Source organism: Vigna radiata, unplaced genomic scaffold, assembly GCF_000741045.1.
Source record: "Vigna radiata var. radiata cultivar VC1973A unplaced genomic scaffold, Vradiata_ver6 scaffold_194, whole genome shotgun sequence".
Taxonomy (NCBI): Eukaryota; Viridiplantae; Streptophyta; class Magnoliopsida; order Fabales; family Fabaceae; genus Vigna; species Vigna radiata.
In genome coordinates this window covers 601,484-622,670 of record NW_014542196.1, presented here as the reverse complement: position 1 = coordinate 622,670, position 21,187 = coordinate 601,484, and the positions used below count along the sequence as shown (strand labels likewise).

The 21,187-nt window shown below is 33.4% G+C and overlaps 1 protein-coding gene and 1 pseudogene across 1 annotated transcript; one reads left to right on the top strand and one right to left on the bottom strand.

Moving 5' to 3' along the window:
- Positions 1-1,261: 1,261 nt before the first annotated feature.
- On the top strand, positions 1,262-2,452 carry LOC106779359 (annotated as a pseudogene).
- Positions 2,453-11,710: 9,258 nt separating this feature from the next.
- On the bottom strand, positions 11,711-15,783 carry LOC106779358 (zinc transporter 1-like). The gene is made up of 5 exons (XM_022776556.1): positions 15,471-15,783; positions 14,511-15,031; positions 14,229-14,378; positions 13,747-13,850; positions 11,711-11,906 (listed from the first exon to the last, which is right to left on the bottom strand). Exons 1-5 carry the CDS (start codon positions 15,781-15,783, stop codon positions 11,711-11,713), a joined length of 1,284 nt encoding a protein of 427 aa, XP_022632277.1.
- Between the last annotated feature and the right edge of the window lie 5,404 nt (positions 15,784-21,187).

Sequence of the window (21,187 nt, the reverse complement as noted above, 5' to 3'; positions counted from 1 at the left end):
ATAATATCAAATTAATATGTTACATGAAGTTAATATAATTTCGAAGTTAATATAATTTCAAACTTACAGAACCTAAAAACCTAACTATAGATGCTGAAGAACAAAATTGTTCCAAACAAAGTTTCATAAAACAAGCCATATTTTGTGTTAAGAGCAAATATACTAAACAAAAAAAAACAAAGTTAATATGTATTAAGGTTCATTGCATGCAAATGAATTTATACAAAATAAGTTAGCAGCTAACATCTAGGTTCTTTACAACTAAGATATTTGCATAAAATGTTCATAAAATGATTGTCTTAGACTATGAAACTATATCTAGTGGATCCAAAGGAAGCAAAGAAATCTATCTAAAAACCTTTTATTTGTTATGAAATTCATTCTTAAACTACACAACACTAGGTTACATAAAATCTAAACAAAACAATACTTAAGATTTTCAGACTCCATAAAATCTAAAGAAAACAATACTTAAGATTTCAGACTCCATGACTCGTGAAAGGCCATAGTTGGTTGGTGTCTTAATTCTCACAGCATTCAAATTTACATGAGTTTATATCATATATCACTAAACTACCAAATAACCTACCTAGGATCAGTTTATATCATCAGTTAATATCACTAAACAGGATATGAGTGCAGGGAAGTAAAATCATGAAAACGCACTTCATAGTGCGACCAGGCCTAACCGCAACACGAAATGCGGTTGGCTTTCGCCGCAACTCGACATGCGGCTGCAGCAAAACGCCACTCGAAATGCGGCGTTCCTTAACCGCAACTCGAAGTGCGGTTAAGGAAAAACGCTGTTCGAAATGCGGTTCAGCAATACTAACCTCTTTCGATCTTTCCTTGCACCCAGCAACGGCTACTCTTCTTCCTCGCACCAGCAACCACCACTCCTCACCACTCCGATGAGCTTAATAGTATCAAACAGAGAATAGAATGCAAAGAATAGAATGCTTCTATAGGTGCAACCAGATTGCTTTCTCTAAGTGCAGTGAAGAATAACGATGAGTAAGGAGTTGCATGTCTTAGGGTTTTAGGGTTTATAGGATGAGAAAGGATGGTTGGTAGTTGGGAGGTACATGGTTAACAATAATTAATGTATCATTATTACGTTTGACTTTCAATAAATAGGATTAAAATGGTAATTTAGGAGGTGCAGGGAGAAAGCAGGGAGGTGCACGGAGAAGCACTCGATTATTAAATGTATGGCTGTACGATGTAATGTTTTAATGATATTTTTTAATTATTATTATAAAGAAGAATGCGATGAATAATGCACGTGGTAAAAAATATGCATGACTTCAATTCACAGCACCAACATTCAACTCTTCTTCATATAAACACTCCACAGACTACACCACCTTTTCCTTCATCCGCCATGGATCCTTTCGACTTCCTCAAAATCAAACTTAACCCCGATGGTTCCCTCACCAGAAACTACGTCGTTCCAACGGTTCCTCCTTCTCCGACACCCCCCACTTCCCAACCATCTCTTTCCCTCGACATCCCTCTCAATTCCGCCGCCAACACCTCCCTTCGCCTCTTCCTCCCGTACCCTCCTCCCGCCGAGAAACTCCCCCTCATCCTCTACTTCCACGGCGGCGGATTCATCCTCCACCACCCCTCCTCCGCCACCTTCCACCACCCTGCTCCTCCCTCGCTGCCTCCCTCCCAGCCGTCATCGCCTCCCTCGACTACCGCCTCAGCCCCGAGCACCGCCTCCCGGCCGCCTACGACGACGCCCACGACGCCCTGCTCTGGGCCCAGTCCCAGGCCCGTGACCCAGCCCAGGCCCATCCCTGGCTCCGCGACCACGTGGACTTCTCCAAGTGCTTCCTCATTGGAAGCAGCGCCGGGGGAAACATCGCCTACTTCGCAGCGCTCCGTGCACTTGACCACGATCTCTCCCCTCTCAAAATCCTCGGAATCGTGATGAACGNTCCNTNTTTCAGTGGGTCCCAGCGCTCCGACTCTGANCTCCGCCTCGTTAACNATCNTANCNTGCCGTTACCCGCTAACGACCTCATGTGGTCCCTTTCCCTCCCCGAGGGCGCGGATCGCGACCACGTGTACTGCAATCCGACGACGGCGGAGGCCGTTCACGGAGACAAAATCGGACGGCTGCCCGCGTGTTTCATCAACGGATACGGTGGAGATCCTTTGGTGGACAAGCAGAAAGAGTTGGCGAAGATTTTGGAGACGCGTGGCGTGCGCGTGGAGAAATGGTTCTTGGAGGATGGGTACCACGCTGTGGAGATCTTTGATGAAGCTAAGGCCCTCGCTTTGGCCCAAAATATTAAGAACTTCGTCCTTTCTTTGACTTCCCAATCCTCTATTTGACTCTTTCATTTCTGCTATCATTATTATTTTAAAGTAAGTTAGATGTTACAGAGAGAATGACAAATTTAGGGTTTTTGTGCATGAAAAAAAGTTTGTAATAAATGTGATGAATGTAATTGAGTAAGTGTTTTTATGTATGTTTAAAAAAATAATTTAACATAAAAAAATATTTTTATAATTTTTGTTTTGATGAGATTTTTGTCGGCAGGAGGGGTTAGGTTTTTGTAGCTTTAAATGAGAACTTTTCCCTATAGAAATTAATTAATATGTGAATTGAGAGAGTAGACCTGGTTATCTCCTTGCCAAATGAGTTATCGACTTTCTAATTGTGTGATGGTAAAATGACGTTTTAATTTTGAATTTTTAAAATTAATATTAATAATGGGTAAATGTTTTAATAATAGGTTTGATTAAAAGAAAAGAGATTTAGGTTGGGAATCAATTCACAATTTGGGATTGAAAAATCTGATAAAAGTGGTCTTGAAATTAAAATCATGGTGGTTCCCTGAAAGTATAATTTTAAGAGCGTAGATGTGATCAATGTTTTTTTTTGGTATAATTTTCTGATTTCTATCTCTACAATCACTTTCTTTTAGGATTGGACATAAATAACTAAATTGTACCAAACTATACTAAATTACAGTTAATTATATTTTTAATAAGTTATAAAAAACTGAACTAATATTAATTTTATTGTTTAAGAGTTTGGTTTTAAAAAAACTCAACTTATACCAATTAAGTAATAACTAGACTATTCTCAAAAGTTAGTTTTATCATACTCTTGACGTTTCCGTTACACAGTTTTTATGGGAAATTTTTTTATTTTGAGTTTTAAATTTTGTTATTTATTTTTGTCTTTTAAGATAAATTATATATTTTTAGACTATATACATATAAAATATTATTTCTATCAAATGTTATGTACAAAATATAATTTTTACATATAATTTATTAAAATAATTTTATATTAACAAAAATCATTTATTATAAGTCAGATAATTTGTTTGTGAATACAGTCTAAGCCAGATAATTTGTTACAGTCAGGATTGTCTATGGTTCGATAACTAAATATTTTAAACACTATAAACTGAACTATAGTCAATTTATGTTGCTTCATGAAGAATTGAATAAGAATAAGACACAATTTAATTATGCTTTGGATTATCTAAACTTAAGAATTAATACAAAAATTAACAAAATAAAAAATCCCTGATGCTAAAATTAAATCAGAAATAAAAACTTATAAGTTTAATATGAGAAAATTAAATCTAAAATTGTAAAAATAGAACGTCAACCGGACCATGGACAAAAAATATTTCTAACCGTGGTGAATCGATTATTGAAAGAAAAAAAATGATAGGAAAAGACTTTATCACAAAGCACGATGCAAGATAAACATAAAAGAGATAGTTTATGCAGTGTAACTATAAAGGTTCGAATTTTTTTAATTGAACCACAAAATAGTATAATTTAGTCATCAGTAAAAATAGTTTAGTTTTTATAGTTTAATACAGATAATCTATAGTTTAGTGCAGTTAGGTTAAATATGCCCAGCTTTACTTTTCTCACCTTAAGGGTCGCGTACAAAGCAAACGATCATGAATAGAGGTTTCGAGACTCACGCGAGAGAAGAACCAGTAAGAAACGGGATGCAAAAAACAAATTGAGGATTTTCCAATTTAAGGTTTGTCCAATTTAAAATAAGTGTTTTTGATTGAAGTTCCTCCACGGCGACCCAAAAAAGAAGAAGGACACTAGAAAATTGAGGATTTTTCTTAGGGTTTCAAAATTGGAGCTTTTCCCAAATTAGGGTTTCTTAACAAATGTAATTAGGATTTTCAAATATTACAAAAGGAAATACTTTATTAGGTTTTAATTTTCTTTTTTTATTCAAACTATAATCATTCTTCCTTTTGTTTGCTTCCTACTTGTATAATTCAATCTATGTAAATCACTATTTCAAGCAAAGAAAGTGGTACCACTTTTGTAAGCCACTGTCAACCACTGTAATAAGAGCTAAAGGAGTATGAACCTTAAGCACGAACAAGGGAACAAAAGATTGAAATTGATTACAGATAAACAATTCGTAAAGAATCCAAAATTTAGTTCATGCTATCTAGCTCCTGGAAAGAAGTCATTCTAATCTTGCCACAACCACTTTCCTCACCACATGGATGAAGTTGCACGAACCCTAACCCCTTTTCTTTTAATCACCTGTCAAAACATTCCTACCTCATCAACTTTTTTTTTTAATTCAAAATTTACTTGTCATTCTATCAGAGAGTGTCACACAATGAGAAGAAGTGAACAACTCATTAAATTTTGGCAAGTGGTAGCTGCAGCGTTAAATTTTACGTCGTAACAAAAAAAGACTAACTTGAACGTTTTTAAAAAAATAGAACATTAGTAAACTTTTTTTAAAAAAGTATTATCATTTTGAACAAATATTCTCATTTGAGGGACTAAAATAGATATTAAGCCTAATAATTAAGATGGTCGAAAGTAAAAGACTAAATTTGATGCACTCATGTTTTCTTTTTCGAAAAATGATTTTTTGACGTACCTAACTGTTTTACATTAATTAGACAATACAAACTATTCTTCACTTATTTAATTGATGTAATAATGTTTTTTTTTTCATTCATTTAGAAAAAAAATCTAAAATTAATCTAGTAAATTTTAAAACATAAAATATAAAATGAAGTGCGGAAAGAAATTTGATAAGGTCCGGGAAGAAACAGTCGAATGTGTGATATCGAGAAATCTCAAATAGCGCTTTTAGTTTGTGTACTCCTCAAATATTTTTAATCGGATTTTTTAAATAAAGTTTTCATTAATTTATTTGAATGATATGAAATTCTGCAAAAAGCTTTTCATAATAAAATTGTAAAAAGAAATTTTTCAAAATGCATATAATGTCTTAGTTTTGATGAGAAGATAATTTTTCACATAACAAAATTAAATAATTATTTTATATTCTTAAAAAATATATTTAATCATAAAAAAATTAAATATATTTAACTAGTTAACAAGTTAACACTTTAGTATGTATAACTTTTATATATAAACAAACAACCAAATTTATTCAATTCTTTTATAAATTTTATGTTAATTTTATTAAAATATTCTTATATAATTTTTTGACAAATTAAAAATATTTAGATTTACGATAAATTAAAGTTAATTATTTTTTATCCAAGATGAATATTTTCTTTAAAATAAATGTTCACATACTAATCTTAGTTTATAAGGTTTTTGTGAAAAATTTTGATCCAGTGAATTTTTTCAATAAAAAACTTTTTTAACTATATAAGTTTTTATAACATCTATTCATACGGATTAAGACTAAACTATTTGAAGGAAGATTAATTGACAAATTACAAAATACATTTTTGATTGCAATGAGTGTTTTCTTTGCATTTTAATGCTTTTCTTTATATGAAGTATTCTTTATATCTTCTTCTACAACAGTCTTTGTAACGGTGACAGTGATGGAAGGAATAACAGTGGCGACGATGGTAATGTGGTGCAATGGTGAAAATAGTTCAGTTTTTAACTATTAGTTCAGAGGTGCAGTTAGTAACTGTGGGGAATGCAGGAAGCAATAGCCTCAAACAAGCTGCCTGAGGCCTGAGATTTGATTTGCTATGCTCTGTATTACAAGGCCCAAATCTACATTTGTGTTCGATTTTTGCTTGTGCAGATGCATATTACTGTTTGCACTCCCTTAACTTTGAAAATGAGTTTTGCATCATTGATGGTTTATTACAATAGAACAAATATGATCGAGGATTTTCATCCTGCACCTCTAAAGATCAAGAACTTCATCATGCACCTCCAAATTGTTTCATTAATTACATTTATTTCCCCAATTAAAATCAATTAAAATGTTTTTAATTTTTAATAAAACAAAAAGAATCTTTTGACCAAATTTTTTTAACATTTTTCTCTTTTTTCCAAACTTCTTCTATTTAGGATCTTATTATGTCCTTTCTTCTTTGCTTTTTTTCTCTTTATATATTTATTTTAATTAATTAATTATTTATATTTTGATTAGATTGTGTTTTGAATTATTTTACGTTTCATTTGTTTTATAAATTTTTCTTTTTTATTTCAATTCATTTGATTTATTTTTATTAATTAATTAATTAATTATATAAATATTTAAATTAATTATATTTATTTTGGATTAAATAATTTAGTTTGTAAATATTTAATATTTTTTTTTAATTTTATAGAATTTAAAATTATTATATTTGTAATAATATATTAATGAATTATGAATGTAAATAAAATGAAAATTAATAAATCATTTAAAATATCAATTAAAAAATTTTATAATTTGAAAGATTTAATAAATCATTAACATTTCTTAAATACTAAACTACAAATTTCGAAAGTAATCTTTATGTCTTACAATTTATTCGAAAGCTTTTAAAATTTAATAAATATTAAATTAAAAATTTGGAAAGCCATGTCAATAATTTTGTGTAAAAAGATTAAAAACTAATACAATCACATCAATTAAAATTTTTTATAAATTCAAATACTTAATAAATCATTAAAATTTAATAAATATTGAATTACAAATTTAAAAGCCAATTTAAAAAATCTACATATTTTATTATTATTACAAATGTTTCAGAATATATATATATATATATATATATATATATATATATATATATATATATATATATATATATATAAACTTGAATCGCAATGCGATAGTGAACCGAAAATAAACGGGTTTAAGAAGGTTTTTGGGAGCCCCTACCATAATTTATTATGAAAAAACTATAAAAAAAAAACATAAAATAAGACATGGTGTACAAGAACTAGATTTAGGTTCGGGAATCAGCTACGCGTATTAACATCCTAATTATGAAAAAACTATGAAAAACCATAAAATAAGACAAGGTCTACGAAAACTAGATTTTAGGTTCGAGAATCAATTACACGAAAGGAAGGTATTAGCACCCTACTACGTCCACCTACTCAAAAGCAGTACCTTTAATTAAATGTATAAAGTTGACACAGTTTTTCAAAATATTTAATTTTCCCTACAAATAATAATATAAACAAAAAATGTTTTTTGTTTTATGAGCCCGACAAGAATTGATGTCGCTCCTACGTATATCCATTTATGATGGACAAGCACAGATCATGTAGCTCTCTATCTAGAAAAAGGTTTGTGAATTTGGTTAAAAATTATTATGGATTGCTTTAGATTTTTGAAAAGTGAACCCGACAAGGATTGATCTTGCTCCTATGTATCTCCATTTATGATGGAAAATCAAGGATCACTAATTCTAGTAAAGAAAAGGTTTGTTTCAACAAAATTGACATTTTTTGGTTTTAAAGATTTTGTAATTTTTTATTTCAAGAATGGTGGAAAAAAAAGAAACTAGTCATAGGTCGACGCGTACTTATACTCCAAAATTTATGATTTAAAAAAAAATGTTATTTGTGTGTAGTAAAAAATAATACCTTTACAAAAAAATTGAAAATACAATCAAAAGAGAAAAAGAAAGGTTTAGAGGTGACATACCTTTTCAGTTTTTGGTACTCCCCTAATTCTCTCTTGGTGGTTCTCGTTGACAGCATCTCTCTTGCGTGAACACTTATTTTCCTCTATCCTTATTTTCCTCTATCCTCTCTCTATTATTTTTGGTTGTCTCTCTCTATTTTTTTCCATCCCCTTTTCTATGACAGGGTGCGTATTTATATACCCATATTGTAATATTATGGTAATCTTGTCTTAATTGTAATTTAATTGGCAATGAACAAAATAGTGAAAGAAATGGTCTTGGTTGCAAGGAAAATAAATCAAATAATATTCAAGACATTGATTATAATTATTGGCATAAGGTTGATTCAAATTACTATCATTCCAATATTTCAAAAATATTTTCTAATGATGTTCTTTTTAAGAAAATTTATGTTATCTTTTAACCCTCAATTAATTATTATCCTTTTATTTTTATTTTTTTATTCATTTACTTATCTGGACGAAATTGGGTATTAATAGTTGTCCCTCTTTATTTAGATTTTGCTATAACATGAATCTTATAGTTTTGTTTTATCGCAGTAAAAGCCAAATAAAGATAGAAACACTAATATCGTTCGAGTCTAAAGAGAAAGAAAAAGATTACCTCGAAGGGTACCTGGTAGAGAGTGTAGCAACCTTCTGGATTTTGCTGAAGAGTCGGGTGAACTTCGTGGAGGGTGTATTACCTTTGATTTTGCTGGAGAGATGTATGAACCTCGTGAATTTCTCTGGAGAGGAGCAAGAACCTCATGAGTTTCTCTCGTGATACTTGCTGGAGAGGCGCACAAACCTCGTGATATTTGATGGAAAGACGCACAAACCTAGTGATATTTGTTGAAGAGACACACGAACCTCATGATATTTGCTGGAGAGAACCTCGTGATATTTGCTAGAGAGGATCACGAACCCCGTGATATTTGATGGAGAGGTGCACGAACCTCATGATTTTTTTATGGAGAGACGCACGAACCTAATGATATTTGATGGAGAGATGCACGAAACTAGCGATATTTGCTGGAGAGGCGCATGAACCTCGTGATATTTGATGGAGAGGCGCACTGACCTCATGATATTTGAAGCAGAGGCGCACGAACCTCGTGATATTTACTGGAGAGGCGCACAAATCTCGTTATATTTAATGGAGAGGTGTAAAAACCTCGTGATATTTGATGGAGAGGCGCATGAACCTCGTGATATTTGATAGAGAGAAGCACGAACCTCATGATATTTGATGGAGAGGCGCACAAACCTTGTGATATTTGATGGAGAGGCGCACAAACCTCGTGATATTTGATGGAGAGGCGCACGAACCTCGTGATATTTGATGGAGAGGCACACGAACCTCATGATATTTGCTGGATAAGCGCATGAACCTCATGAAATTTGTTGGAGTGGTGCACAAACCTCATGAAATTTTTTGGAGAGACGCACTAACCTCATGAATTTTGTTGGAGAGGCCCACGAACCTCGTGAAATTTGCTGGAGAGGCGCACGAACCTCGTGAAATTTGTTGGAGAAGCGCACAAGTCTCATGAAATTTGCTTTTCAAGTTTTTGGTATTCCCTTTTTTTAATTGAAGAAAAATAGGGGTTAGGAGGCTAGATAAGAACTAGATTCAAGGGGCCAATGGGAAGATGCACATGCCCCTTGTGCCCTGTCTCTTTCTCCATATCTCCACTCTCAATCTCTACTTCATTGGAATGATATTTCTAAAAATAAGCAGTGGCATAAGTATCAACCATGAGAGTTCCCATGGCAATACCCAGTGAAGGGAAAATCTCCCAAGGATGCTCTTTTGAGCAAAGTGAGGCACACGAATCCTGTAACATGTGGATGAATCTAGTGGCTAGAATCACACCAGGCCGAGGCACACGAATCCTGTTATATTTGATGGAAAGGCGTAAGAACCTTGTGATATTTGATGGAGAGGCGCACGAACCTCGTGATATTTGATGGAGAAGCGCACAAACCTCGTAATAGTTGCTGGTGAGGCGCACTAACCTCGTAATAATTGTTGGTGAGGCGCACGAACCTCGTGATATTTAATGGAGAGACGCACGAACTCGTGATATTTGATGGAGAGGCACAAGAACCTCATGACATTTTCTGGATAGACACATGAAGCTCGTGAAATTTTTTGGAGAGGCACACGAACCTGGTGAAATTTTTTGGATAGACGCACTAACCTCGTGAAATTGGATGGAGAGACCCACGAACCTTATGAAATTTGTTGGAGAGGCGAACGAACCTCGTGAAATTTTTTGGAAAAGCGCACGAGTCTCATGAAATTTGCTTTTCATGTTTTTGGTATTTCCTTTTTTTTAATTGAAGAAAAATAGGGGGTAGAAGGCTAGATAAGAACTAAACTCAAGGGGCTAACTCTCATTGTCTAATTGAATGAGAGCAGAATCGTGAACCTTCCTTAGAACATTGCTCAACTTTCGAGCTTGAAATTGCTTGATTTGAGCAATTGCAAAAAGCTTGAATGCATCCCACAGATTCTACCATGTCTAAAACAACTGGTGGCATTGGATTGCACATCAATTAGAAGAGTGATCAAATAAAAACCTCTCAGATTCAAAGTAGGGTGTCTTTAAATTTCATTTCAAAAATGCCGAACAAGTAGATTCAGGTACTGTTTATGCCAATTGAATATGATATGATTGTATATGGTTTGTGCATAGAGCTGTAAAACCATAAAATTGTTTGCTTGATTAACGTGGAAGACTGAAAATGATAATATGTTATTTGTTGTTGATCTAATTGTAGTTTGTAGTAAAGTTGAAAACCGTTTATTTCATCCTATAAAACTTAAATGTTTACTTGATCCCAAAAATGAATTTAGGTTTAGTATTTAGTTTTAAGAATGAAATATTGATCTCTAAAATTGTAAAAATGGTAAGAATAAAATCATATTGTTGTTCAATAAATTTAATTTATATTTAATATGACCATAAAAATTTAAAGACTTAAAAATAAAACTTTGCAAATTAGTTTATGATAAATAATTTTAAATTTTAATATAATGTTCACTAGATAATCGTATTTTTTTTCAATCTTTGTCATAATTTGAACACTTAAGTAATCTAAAAAACTAACTGAATCCATGAATTACACTTTTACTTAGAAAATTTGAATAACAAATTACTTTAAACTTTAATCAAGATTATTGTTATATGCTGAATTTAACTTTTATTTATATATAATTCCTTTAAACTTTAATCAAATTCCACATGTGAATTCATTCAAATATACTTCTCTAGCTTGTTACCCATATAGCTTATCCATATTCAAACACTCTTATCTTATAATACTTTCTTCTACGGCATCTATGTTACAAATTACTTTATAATAAATTAAATTTAAATATAAAAGAATTACAAAAAAATTATCATCATGTTTTATCAAATCTTTCTCCTAATTTGAAAACTGAATTACTTATAAAACTAACTGAAATCCTCATGAATCTTCTACTTAAAATTCGTATCCGGAAATCAGTTTTAATCTACTTCAAAATATAAAGTAATTGAATAATAAAATTAATTGTAAAGAAGCAAACTCATTAAAATTTGATGAAGGTTTTTATATACAATGTAAAAACGTCATACACGATGTAACTAAAAGTAGATGAAGTACACAAAAATGTGAAATAAGCCAAAATGATGTTTTATAACTTTTTGAACAGAACATCCAATACTTCTTTTCATGCTTTTAGTATAATTAATAAATCTATGAACTTGTAATGAAAAATGTCTATTCAACTATTCTCCTATCTAAGGAACAAAATTGAAAAGAATACTACTTGAATATTTCTTAAGCCCATTTAGCTACGAGAGACATCAAACCAGCTCCAAGCAAAAGACAAACATTGGCTCGAAAACAGAGTCTGCTACTTTGTTGTATTCTTGGACTCATGAAATCATGGGCAAGAAGATCAATCAGAGCCATGTAAATTAAGATTCTTGCTGAAGCTGCATTAAAAACTCCTTCCACAATGAGAGTAATTGGGCTGTATGATGGGTGTCGCAGCCCATACAAATTTGATTGCATATAAGGAATGCGGTATAGACTAGAAAGTTACTCCTAGGTCGTCTCACAAGGACCAATGACTCCTAGGTCATCTCACAAGGACCAATTTTGCGGTTCAAGAATCAAATCTAACACGAAAGGGGGGGGGGGGTGTGTGGGTTTGTGAAAGGTTTGCTTGGTGAATGCGGAAAATTTAAAATGAAATTAAATTAAAACGCAGATGTAAAAACGTAATTAAATTCAATTAAAACAAAATTAAATGCAACAACACATTTCACCATGCATGAAAATGAAATTAAAACAGTAAAAACGAAACTACTACAATAAATACGAAAATTCACGCTGAAACTGGACAGCTCTGACCTTTGCTCAATGTTTTACCCATAACTTTTTCTACAGAGCTCTAAATGAGATGAGTTTTTTTTTCCTGGAAAGTAGACTCAATTATCAATCATGTGACATATAAAATGTAGCATTTGGACCTCTGGTATGGTTGCAGTTATTTTTTTAAAATCGAGTCCAGAGAGTGAAACTGCTAAACCAAATACTAGACTAATCAAATATCTAAACACAGTTAAATTAAATTAAATGCAAAACTAATTTAAAGAAAGGAAAAACAACTAAACTTACAATTCAAACTAATTTAAAGCTAAAGAAAATAAACAACATATTTTTTTCTACCAATTCAAATGACACATGCACCTACTAAAGAAAATTAAATTGAAAATGGCCTAAAAGTTACCCTCTGGTCGTGACCTCCTCTAACCAAAATCTCATTCATTCTCTTCATTTTAAATCCTAAATTTTGAGGCATGGAATTTGTTCCAGCCGTAACACTCCTCCATAATCTCTTTTTGATGCTACAAAGTGAAATGGAACCACCAAGAATCCCATCACCGGACCCCACCATTTTCATTCAGCAATCAACACGTTACCACCTTCCTTTGCATTCATGTAGCTACTAAAAAGAACGTCCAAAGCAAAGATAAAAGAGTGTGACGGCTGGAAGCACACCCACTCAAAACGTTCCAGCCATTGCCCCTAATAAAAAGGAAAAAGAAATGCCTTTTGTTTCACTTCACCATGAAAACCCGAGAGTGCCTCTTCTGCTCCAAACAGAGAATTGTTTTTTAAAGCAAGCCAATGAAGAGAATCTCCACCTAGACTTTGTACCAAAAGAAAATTAAAAGCAATGTAGAATTTATGGAATGTAAAATGAGGATGACAGCAACACGTCAATCAAGGCTTCTCTTCATGAAGAAAAGGAAAAACAAAATTTGTATCATTCATCCATAATCCATGGTTCACACTAAATTGCCAACGTTCCAGCCCCTTAAAATGAAAAGTCCGAGAATGTTGTCCCAAAAATTGGGTGACGGCTGTGTCCCTTTCCCTAGGGCCAAGTGTCCTCCTAAAAATGGGTGGGGTCCACCCTAAAATAAAAGGAACCCTAGGTCTAGTGTCCTACAATTTTGGGCCATCATAAAATTTGCCAACATTGGCCCAATGCACAAAAGTTGTCCAAAAAGTTTAAACAATTAAATTACAATATAACTAAAATTTAAAATGTCTAATTTGAGAGTCTTGAATTTATTTGGTGTCCTCCAAATGTCCTAAATTGTGTTTCCAAAATTTTTCCTGAAAATAATAATGCAAATAATTAGCTCAAAAAATTCAAATTAATTAAAATTAGAATTTCCGATCAAATTAAGCATAATTAGGAAAAACGGGAAAATACCGGACAATTAAACACAATTTCCTGATTAATTCTAGCACAATAAACTAAGTGAAATCAATAAAATATCGACTCATCACTGTACTCATCATAAACACTTGATATTCCAATGCCAATTCCAATTCCTATTGGAGTAGTCAAGGCAAAGAACAATCCCATCATGGTGACAGATACCCTTTTGAAGTTTGCCTACAACAATAGAAGTCATTTATATGTTTCTTATTCTTTTTCCTCCTTAAAGTGAAATTCTCATAAATACACATAATATTACAGATAAAAGACATAACTCATAGAAGTAACGTTAAAAATTACTCAATTTTTTTAGTGAAAGTTAAACATTTAATACTTAGTAAATAAGTAGTGACCCTTAAGCCATTAATTAATCATTAAAAAAAGTGAGCTAGAAAGCAACCATTAGATAGTATTAGATAAAAGAACAAATAAAAAATCCTATGTTGTTTGTTCCCTGCCAATACAACAACACACATGGTCCCAAACACAAACCATTTATATTGATCCTCACTTATATATTCCTATTCAAATTAAATCAATCATTTGGATACGTACCTGAGATATAGTGTTTCCAAGTCCCATGCCTTCAAAGAATTGATGAAAAGTCAAAGCAGCTACGAGTGGTCTTATGGTGTTAGGATTTTTTGAAGCTCCCAATGAAATTCCAATGATAACAGAGTGAACAATAATTCCTAATTCCAACACCTGTGTAACATGTCAAAACCATCAATCCTAAACCATTATGAAAAAAAAATGAAAAATGAAATGATAACCTGAATGAAACTTATAAGAAATACAACTTTCAATTCAGAATTGATATGAAAAAGTAATGGATACATGTGATATGACTCGATGGCGAAGAAGCTGGAAGGAGTGATCGTGAAAATAAACAGGGCCATGAACATGGCCTTGTATTGCATGTGTGTGAGCATGCACATGTCCTTCGTGCCCTGTCTCTTTCTCCACATCTTTACTCTCATTTTGTACTTCTTTGGAATGATATTTCTGTAAATAAGCAGTGGCATAAGTATCAACCATGAGAGTTCCCATGGCAATACCCAATGAAGGGAAAATCTCCCATGGATGCTCTTTTAAGCAAGGTGAGGTCAGATTCGCAAAAACATCTGGTAATATGTGGATGAATCTAGTGGCTAGAATCACACCAACAACAAAAGCTTTTATTAGGAAGAAAACATTCTTATCCTGACTTAACGCTAGTATGACTTTTCCCAGAAGAGGAATACACACCCTAACTGCATCGGCAATTAAAATTGATACCAAAGTTGTTATTTTGTACCTTGAAGTTTTTCCTCTGTCACGATTCTCGTCTTCTTCGTCACATGTACATTCTGTTGTAACTAAAGTTGGAAGTACAATTAAAAAGATTAAAATAAAAGAAGAAAACAAGAACTGATGGTTTATCTTGAATCCAACCATTATAGATAAATCTTTAACAAAAAAAAAAGAAAGAGAAAAGTAGAGCGGAGTGAAGAAAAAACGTTGGAGAATGATATATATAGGAAACTATGGTATCATTACCCTTATATATTAAAGAATGATTTTTTTAATTAATTTTATTAATGTATAATTTTTTAGAGATGGATAAATCTTTGAACACAAAAGAAAGAATGATATAAATTGTGAGGCATGTCATGAAATGTCGACATGAGTATGAAAAAACCAATTAAAAAGAAAAGATTGTAAGAATTTAAATGTCGACCATGAGGCTGACCACCAGGCCGTCCACCAAGCCGAGGCGCACGAATCTTGTTATATTTGATAGAGAGGCATAAAAACCTCGTGATATTTGATGGATAGACGCATAAACCTCGTGATATTTGTTGAGAGGTGCATAAACCTCGTAACAATTGCTGGTGAAGCGCACGAACCTTGTAATAATTGCTGGTGAGGCGCACGAACCTGGTAATAATTGCTGGTGAGGCGTATGAACCTCGTGATATTTGATGGAGAGGTGGACAAACCTCGTAATAATTGTTGGTGAGGCGTACGAACCTCGTAATATTTGCTGGTGAGGCGCACGAACCTCGTGATATTTGATGGAGAGACGCACGAACTCATGATATTTGATGGAGAGGCACAAGAACCTCATGATATTTGTTGGATAGGTGGATGAAGCTCGTGAAATTTGTTGGAGAGGCGCATGAACCTTGTGAAATTTTTGGAGAGACGCACTAACCTCGTGAAATTTGTTGGAAAGGCCCACGAACCTTGTGAAATTTGTTGGAAAGGCGCACGAACCTCGTGAAATTTTTTGGATAAGCGCAAGAGTCTCATGAAATATGCTTTTAAAGTTTTTGGTATTCCCTTTTTTTTTTAATTGAAGAAAAATACGAGTTAGGAGGCTAGATAAGAACTAGACTCAAGGGGCCAATGTGAAAATGCACATGCCCTTTGTGCCCTGTCTCTTTCTCCATATCTCCACTCTCATTCTCTACTTCATTGGAATGATATTTCTGAAAATAAGCAATGGCATAGGTATCAACCATGAGAGTTCCCATGGCAGTACCCAATAAAGGGAAAATCTCCCATGGATGCTCTTTTAAGCAACGCGAGGTCAGATTCGCAAAAACATCTAGTAATATGTGGATGAATCCAGTGGCTAGAATAACACCAGCAACAAAAGTTTTTACTAGGAAGAAAACATTCTTATCTGAATTAACGCCATTATGACTTTTCCCAGAAGAGGAATACACACCCTAACTACATCGGCAATTAAAATTGATACCAAAGCTGCTATTTTGTACCTTAAAGTTTTTCCTCTGTCACGATTCTCGTCTTCTTCGTCACATGTACATTTTGTTGTAACTAAAGTTGGAAGTACAAATAAAAAGATTAAAATAAAAGAAGAAAACAAGAAATGATGGTTTATCTTGAATCCAACCATTGTAGATAAATCTTTAACAAAAAAAAAAAGAAGAAAGAGAAAAATAGAGCGGAGTGAAGAAAAAACGTTGGAGAATGATATATATAGGAAATTGTGGTATCATTACCCTTATATATTAAAGAATGATTTTCTTAATTAATTTTATTAATGTATAATTTTTTAGAGATGAATAAATCTTTTAGCACAAAAGAGAGAATGATATAAATAGTGAGGCATGTTATGAAATGTCGACATGAGTATGAAAGAACCAATGAAAAAGAAAAGATTTTAATAATTTAAATGTCGACCACTAGGCTGACCAACAGGTCGTCCACCAGGCCTAGTGGCCGACCACCAGGTTGACCACCAACTTATTTAAAAGAATACCAACTTAGCGACCAATTTGTGCCATGTCAGAACAACTTGCTCATGTCATCAAGTCACTCATCAAAATTTTTAACATCGTTCGGCCTAATTAACGGCAAGGTCTAAATCGATTCAATTTTACATAATAAGGGACATAATTGAAACCATTTAGAATATAAGAAGCTATTTGAGGCAAACCTACACAAATCGAGATGTCTGAAATGATTAAACCTAATTTTTATATATAAACAAACAACTAAATTTATTCAAATAAATCTGATTAAAATGTTTTTATACAATTCTTTGACAAATTAAAAACATTTAGATTTACAAAAAATTAAAAGTTAATTTTTTTCATTCAAGATGAATATTTTCTTTTAAATAAATGTTCACAAACTAATCTTACTCTATAAGACTTTTGTAGAAATTTTGATCAAATGAACTTTTCTAATAAACTACTTTTTAACTCTGAGTTTTTATAAACCCAATTCATATGGATTAAAACTAAACCATTTGAAGGAAGCCTAACTGACAAATTACAAAATACATTTTCGAAAAAGTTTTTGCATTGAGGTTTTTCTTTTTTTGCGTTTTAATGCTTTTCTTTATATGAAGTATTCTTCATCTCTTCTTCTACAACAGTCTCTATAACGGTGACAGTGATGGAAGTAATAACAGTGGTGACGATGGTAATGTGGTGCAATGGTGAAAGATAGTTCAACTTTTAACTATTAGTTCAGATGTGCAGTTAGTAACTGTGGGGAATGCAGGAAGCAATAACCTCAAACAAGCTGCCTGAGGCCCGAGGTTTGATTTGGTATGCTCTGTATTACAAGGCCCAAATCTACATTTGTGTTCAATTTTTGGTTCTGCAGAAGCATATTACTATTTGCACTCCCTTAACTTTGAAAATGAGTTTTGCATCCTTGATGGTGTATTTCAATTGAGATTTCCAGGGTACCTACTATGGGAAGCCACCAAAATAGAGCAAATATGATGAATTAATAAAACAACATTGAAGATTTGAGGTCGCAATCCAATAACATTTAGAACGAGGATTTATACAATCTTTAATTATTTATTTTCAATGTTAGTTCAACATTAGGTTAAATGCTAAATTATACATTTGAATAATGAAAATGATTATTTGTGTTGTATAACCATTGGAGATCCTTGGATACTCACTTTCAAGTTTTCTTTACAATATACTATAGTTGATTCTTCTCATTTCCTTAATCTCTATACTTCAATTTGTAGCTCTGCTCTATTTTCATTCTTTATTGTTCTTGCTTCTCTGGCTTCGATTTCAAAATTTACATGCACTTCTACTGATTCTTTTTAACTTCTTTACATTTTATTGAATCTTAGTTTACACTCCTTACAATTGAGTTCAATACTTGTTTTAATATTTTCATTATGTACATTGTTTTCTTGCATTTGTTTTAATTATTGCAATTCCAATTTTAATTTCATTTTGTAATTGTAATTGCACTTTTATAGTTTAGAAAGTTTAACACTTTCAATTTAGTTTTGGTTGCAATTTCCATTTCAGTTTCAATTCTGCATTTAAATTTCCATTTCACTGCATTATAGTTTTTGGCTTTATAAATTCTACACTATTGTTTCATTTTACTCTTTCTCTCAATTTTTTATTGGGTTAAATATGTTTTTAGTCCCTATATTTTGGGGCGATTTTGATTTTAGTCCCTGTTTCAAACTATGGTACAATTTAGTCCTTCAACTTTAGAAAACTTTGGTTTTAGTCCTTTTTACCAAATTTTTTTAACTTTATTTTTTGTTTCAAGCACGTTTCATTGTAGCATTTGGATTGTTTACACTGTTTGACACATTTTTGCTTCAATGTTAACTGAGAAACGTGTTTGAAACAACAAATAAAGTTCAAAAAAAATTGGTAAAAAGGACTAAAACCAGAGTTTTCTAAAGTTGAAGGACTAAATTGTATCATAGTTTGAAAAAGGAACTAAAACCAAAATCGCTCCAAAGTATAGGGACTAAAAACATATTTAACCCTTTTTTATTTATGGCTATTGTTAAAAATTATTGTATACACTTGACATCTCATTTTGACGTCTCAGTTATATTGGCATTTTAAAAAATATCTATCATTTATTATTATATAAGAAATATTATTAAAAATATAAAAGTATTACAGAAATCATGAGGGACCACATTAATCATACAATGCATTCTCCACAAAATTCTCTACATATCCTTCATATGGTATGGTGCCAAACTTGGACAGTTTATTGTTGAACCATTTATATTTGGAAAATATTTTTGACACATCTAAATTTTTTACATTAATTTAACACTTGTTTCGGTAGGGATTTCTGGACCGAAAGCACTAATCTTGATGACATGATTCTGCTTCCTTCTGATGCGAGATCTTCAAGTACCTTCGCCGTCTGTTCTTCAGACCGTCCGTCAAGCTCTAACCTTTACCCGGGAGGGGGGAGGGTACCTGTAAAGGCACTCCGACGATCAAGTCAGATGTCGGTGTAGGAAGGCCCTCTGTCCTCAGCAAGTGGATGCTTAGAACGGAGAGAGGGTGGAAACTCAGTTAAGTATAGGAGTATGAGTGTGAGAGAATGTGAGCGTACCTTGATTGAAGCCTTTTGCTCTTTATTTATAGGCTTTGGATTAATATAAAATCAATAGAACAGAATAAAATATAAACAGAATGAAATATAAACAAACTCACCTGATATATCTCTGTTGGGATATTATTTGATACGAGATATATGATACTGTTCACATGATGGGCCTTGAGCCCAATAAAGCTGGATCAGGTTGATAACTCGGCCCATTTAACTGATAAGCTTAACCGTTAGATTGTAATCGGTTATAGGAGATATACTACCGTACATCATCCCCCCCAAGTCCGAGGGTAAGAAGGGACGTGGGGCCTTTGTTGACCGAAGGACTTCTATGAGTTTATGTGACGTTCGATGTATAGGTCGTTCGTACCGAGTGCGTTCATACTGGTAGTCAAACAGACCTGGTTAGGTCTGTGAGTGACAATGAAACGACACAGTTATGTCGTCGTTTGACTTTCAAAAATGTAAGTGGATTTTCCCGCGTTATGGTAGTGGCAGAGTCGCTAAATGGGATCCGTTAGATCTTGAGCATCCAACGGTGTGGATAGTGTGGCGGTTTCGTAACCTCCTCGCCTTTAAGAAGTTTAATGATTTCGAAATGAACCATCATTTCTGCGTCTTTTCCATCGTTTGTCTTCAGAAGTTCTGGCGTTGCCCAAGTGTTCCCAACTGTGTCGTTCTCACATTTCCAGGTAACAATGGCTTCTTTCACCCCTATCCATTCTATATCTAATAGTGATAATAGGGAACGTAATGACTCGTCGATGGTTCGACCAAGAGTCGTAGGATCAGTGGAGTCTCTGTTGAGTGGCGATAGGGTTTTTGTTAGCGGTGGGGTTGAAGTCGAGGAGTCTGAGCAAGAGTGTTCATCTTGTTCTCTGGATTATTTGTGGGCTTCTCGCGAGGTGGGTGACCAATACACTACTTTTATAAATAAAGATATACTGTCAGGGTGGGTAGAAGACAATTGCGTTCTCCGAACCCTAGGATACAAGGCGGCCCTAAAATTGGTGGCTTGTAGGAAAGAGGAGCGAGTTTTCCACGGAGAGGAGGTCGCCGGAGAGAATTGCTTTTATTTTTACTTATGCTTGTTCTATGATATGTACATTAGGCTTCCTTTCACCAGATTCCAAATGGAAGTTCTGCAGTATTTAAACGTAGCCCCTTCCCAATTACACCCGAACAGCTGGGGATATATCCAAGCGTTCAGTGTTTTGTGTCAGGCCTTGGGTATTGATCCAACGGCCAAAATCTTCTTATATTTCTTCAAAAGCCGGCCGAATGTTAAAAAAGGGTGGGTGTCCCTTAGTTCCAAGGCGAAGGACGCCATTTTCCACTTGTTCGTCGAGTCATATAAAGACTTTAAAAACCAATTTTTCAAAGTGTCAATTAAAAAGAGGGCTAGGCCGTTTTTTCTGAACGATGATGGTAGTTCCAAATTCCCATTGTATTGGACCAAGAACCCTCGAACCCTAACCTCTTGGCCCCTAGAGGACATGACTGACATTGAGAAGAGGGACTTGGATGTTTTGATCAAGTTATCTCGTCCATTTTCCTTGAGGAAGATGGTGAATTGCTTGAAGTTCAACGACCTTAAGTCGAGGGTTTCTGGTAGGTTTTATTGCTAAATATCATTTCTCGTGAGA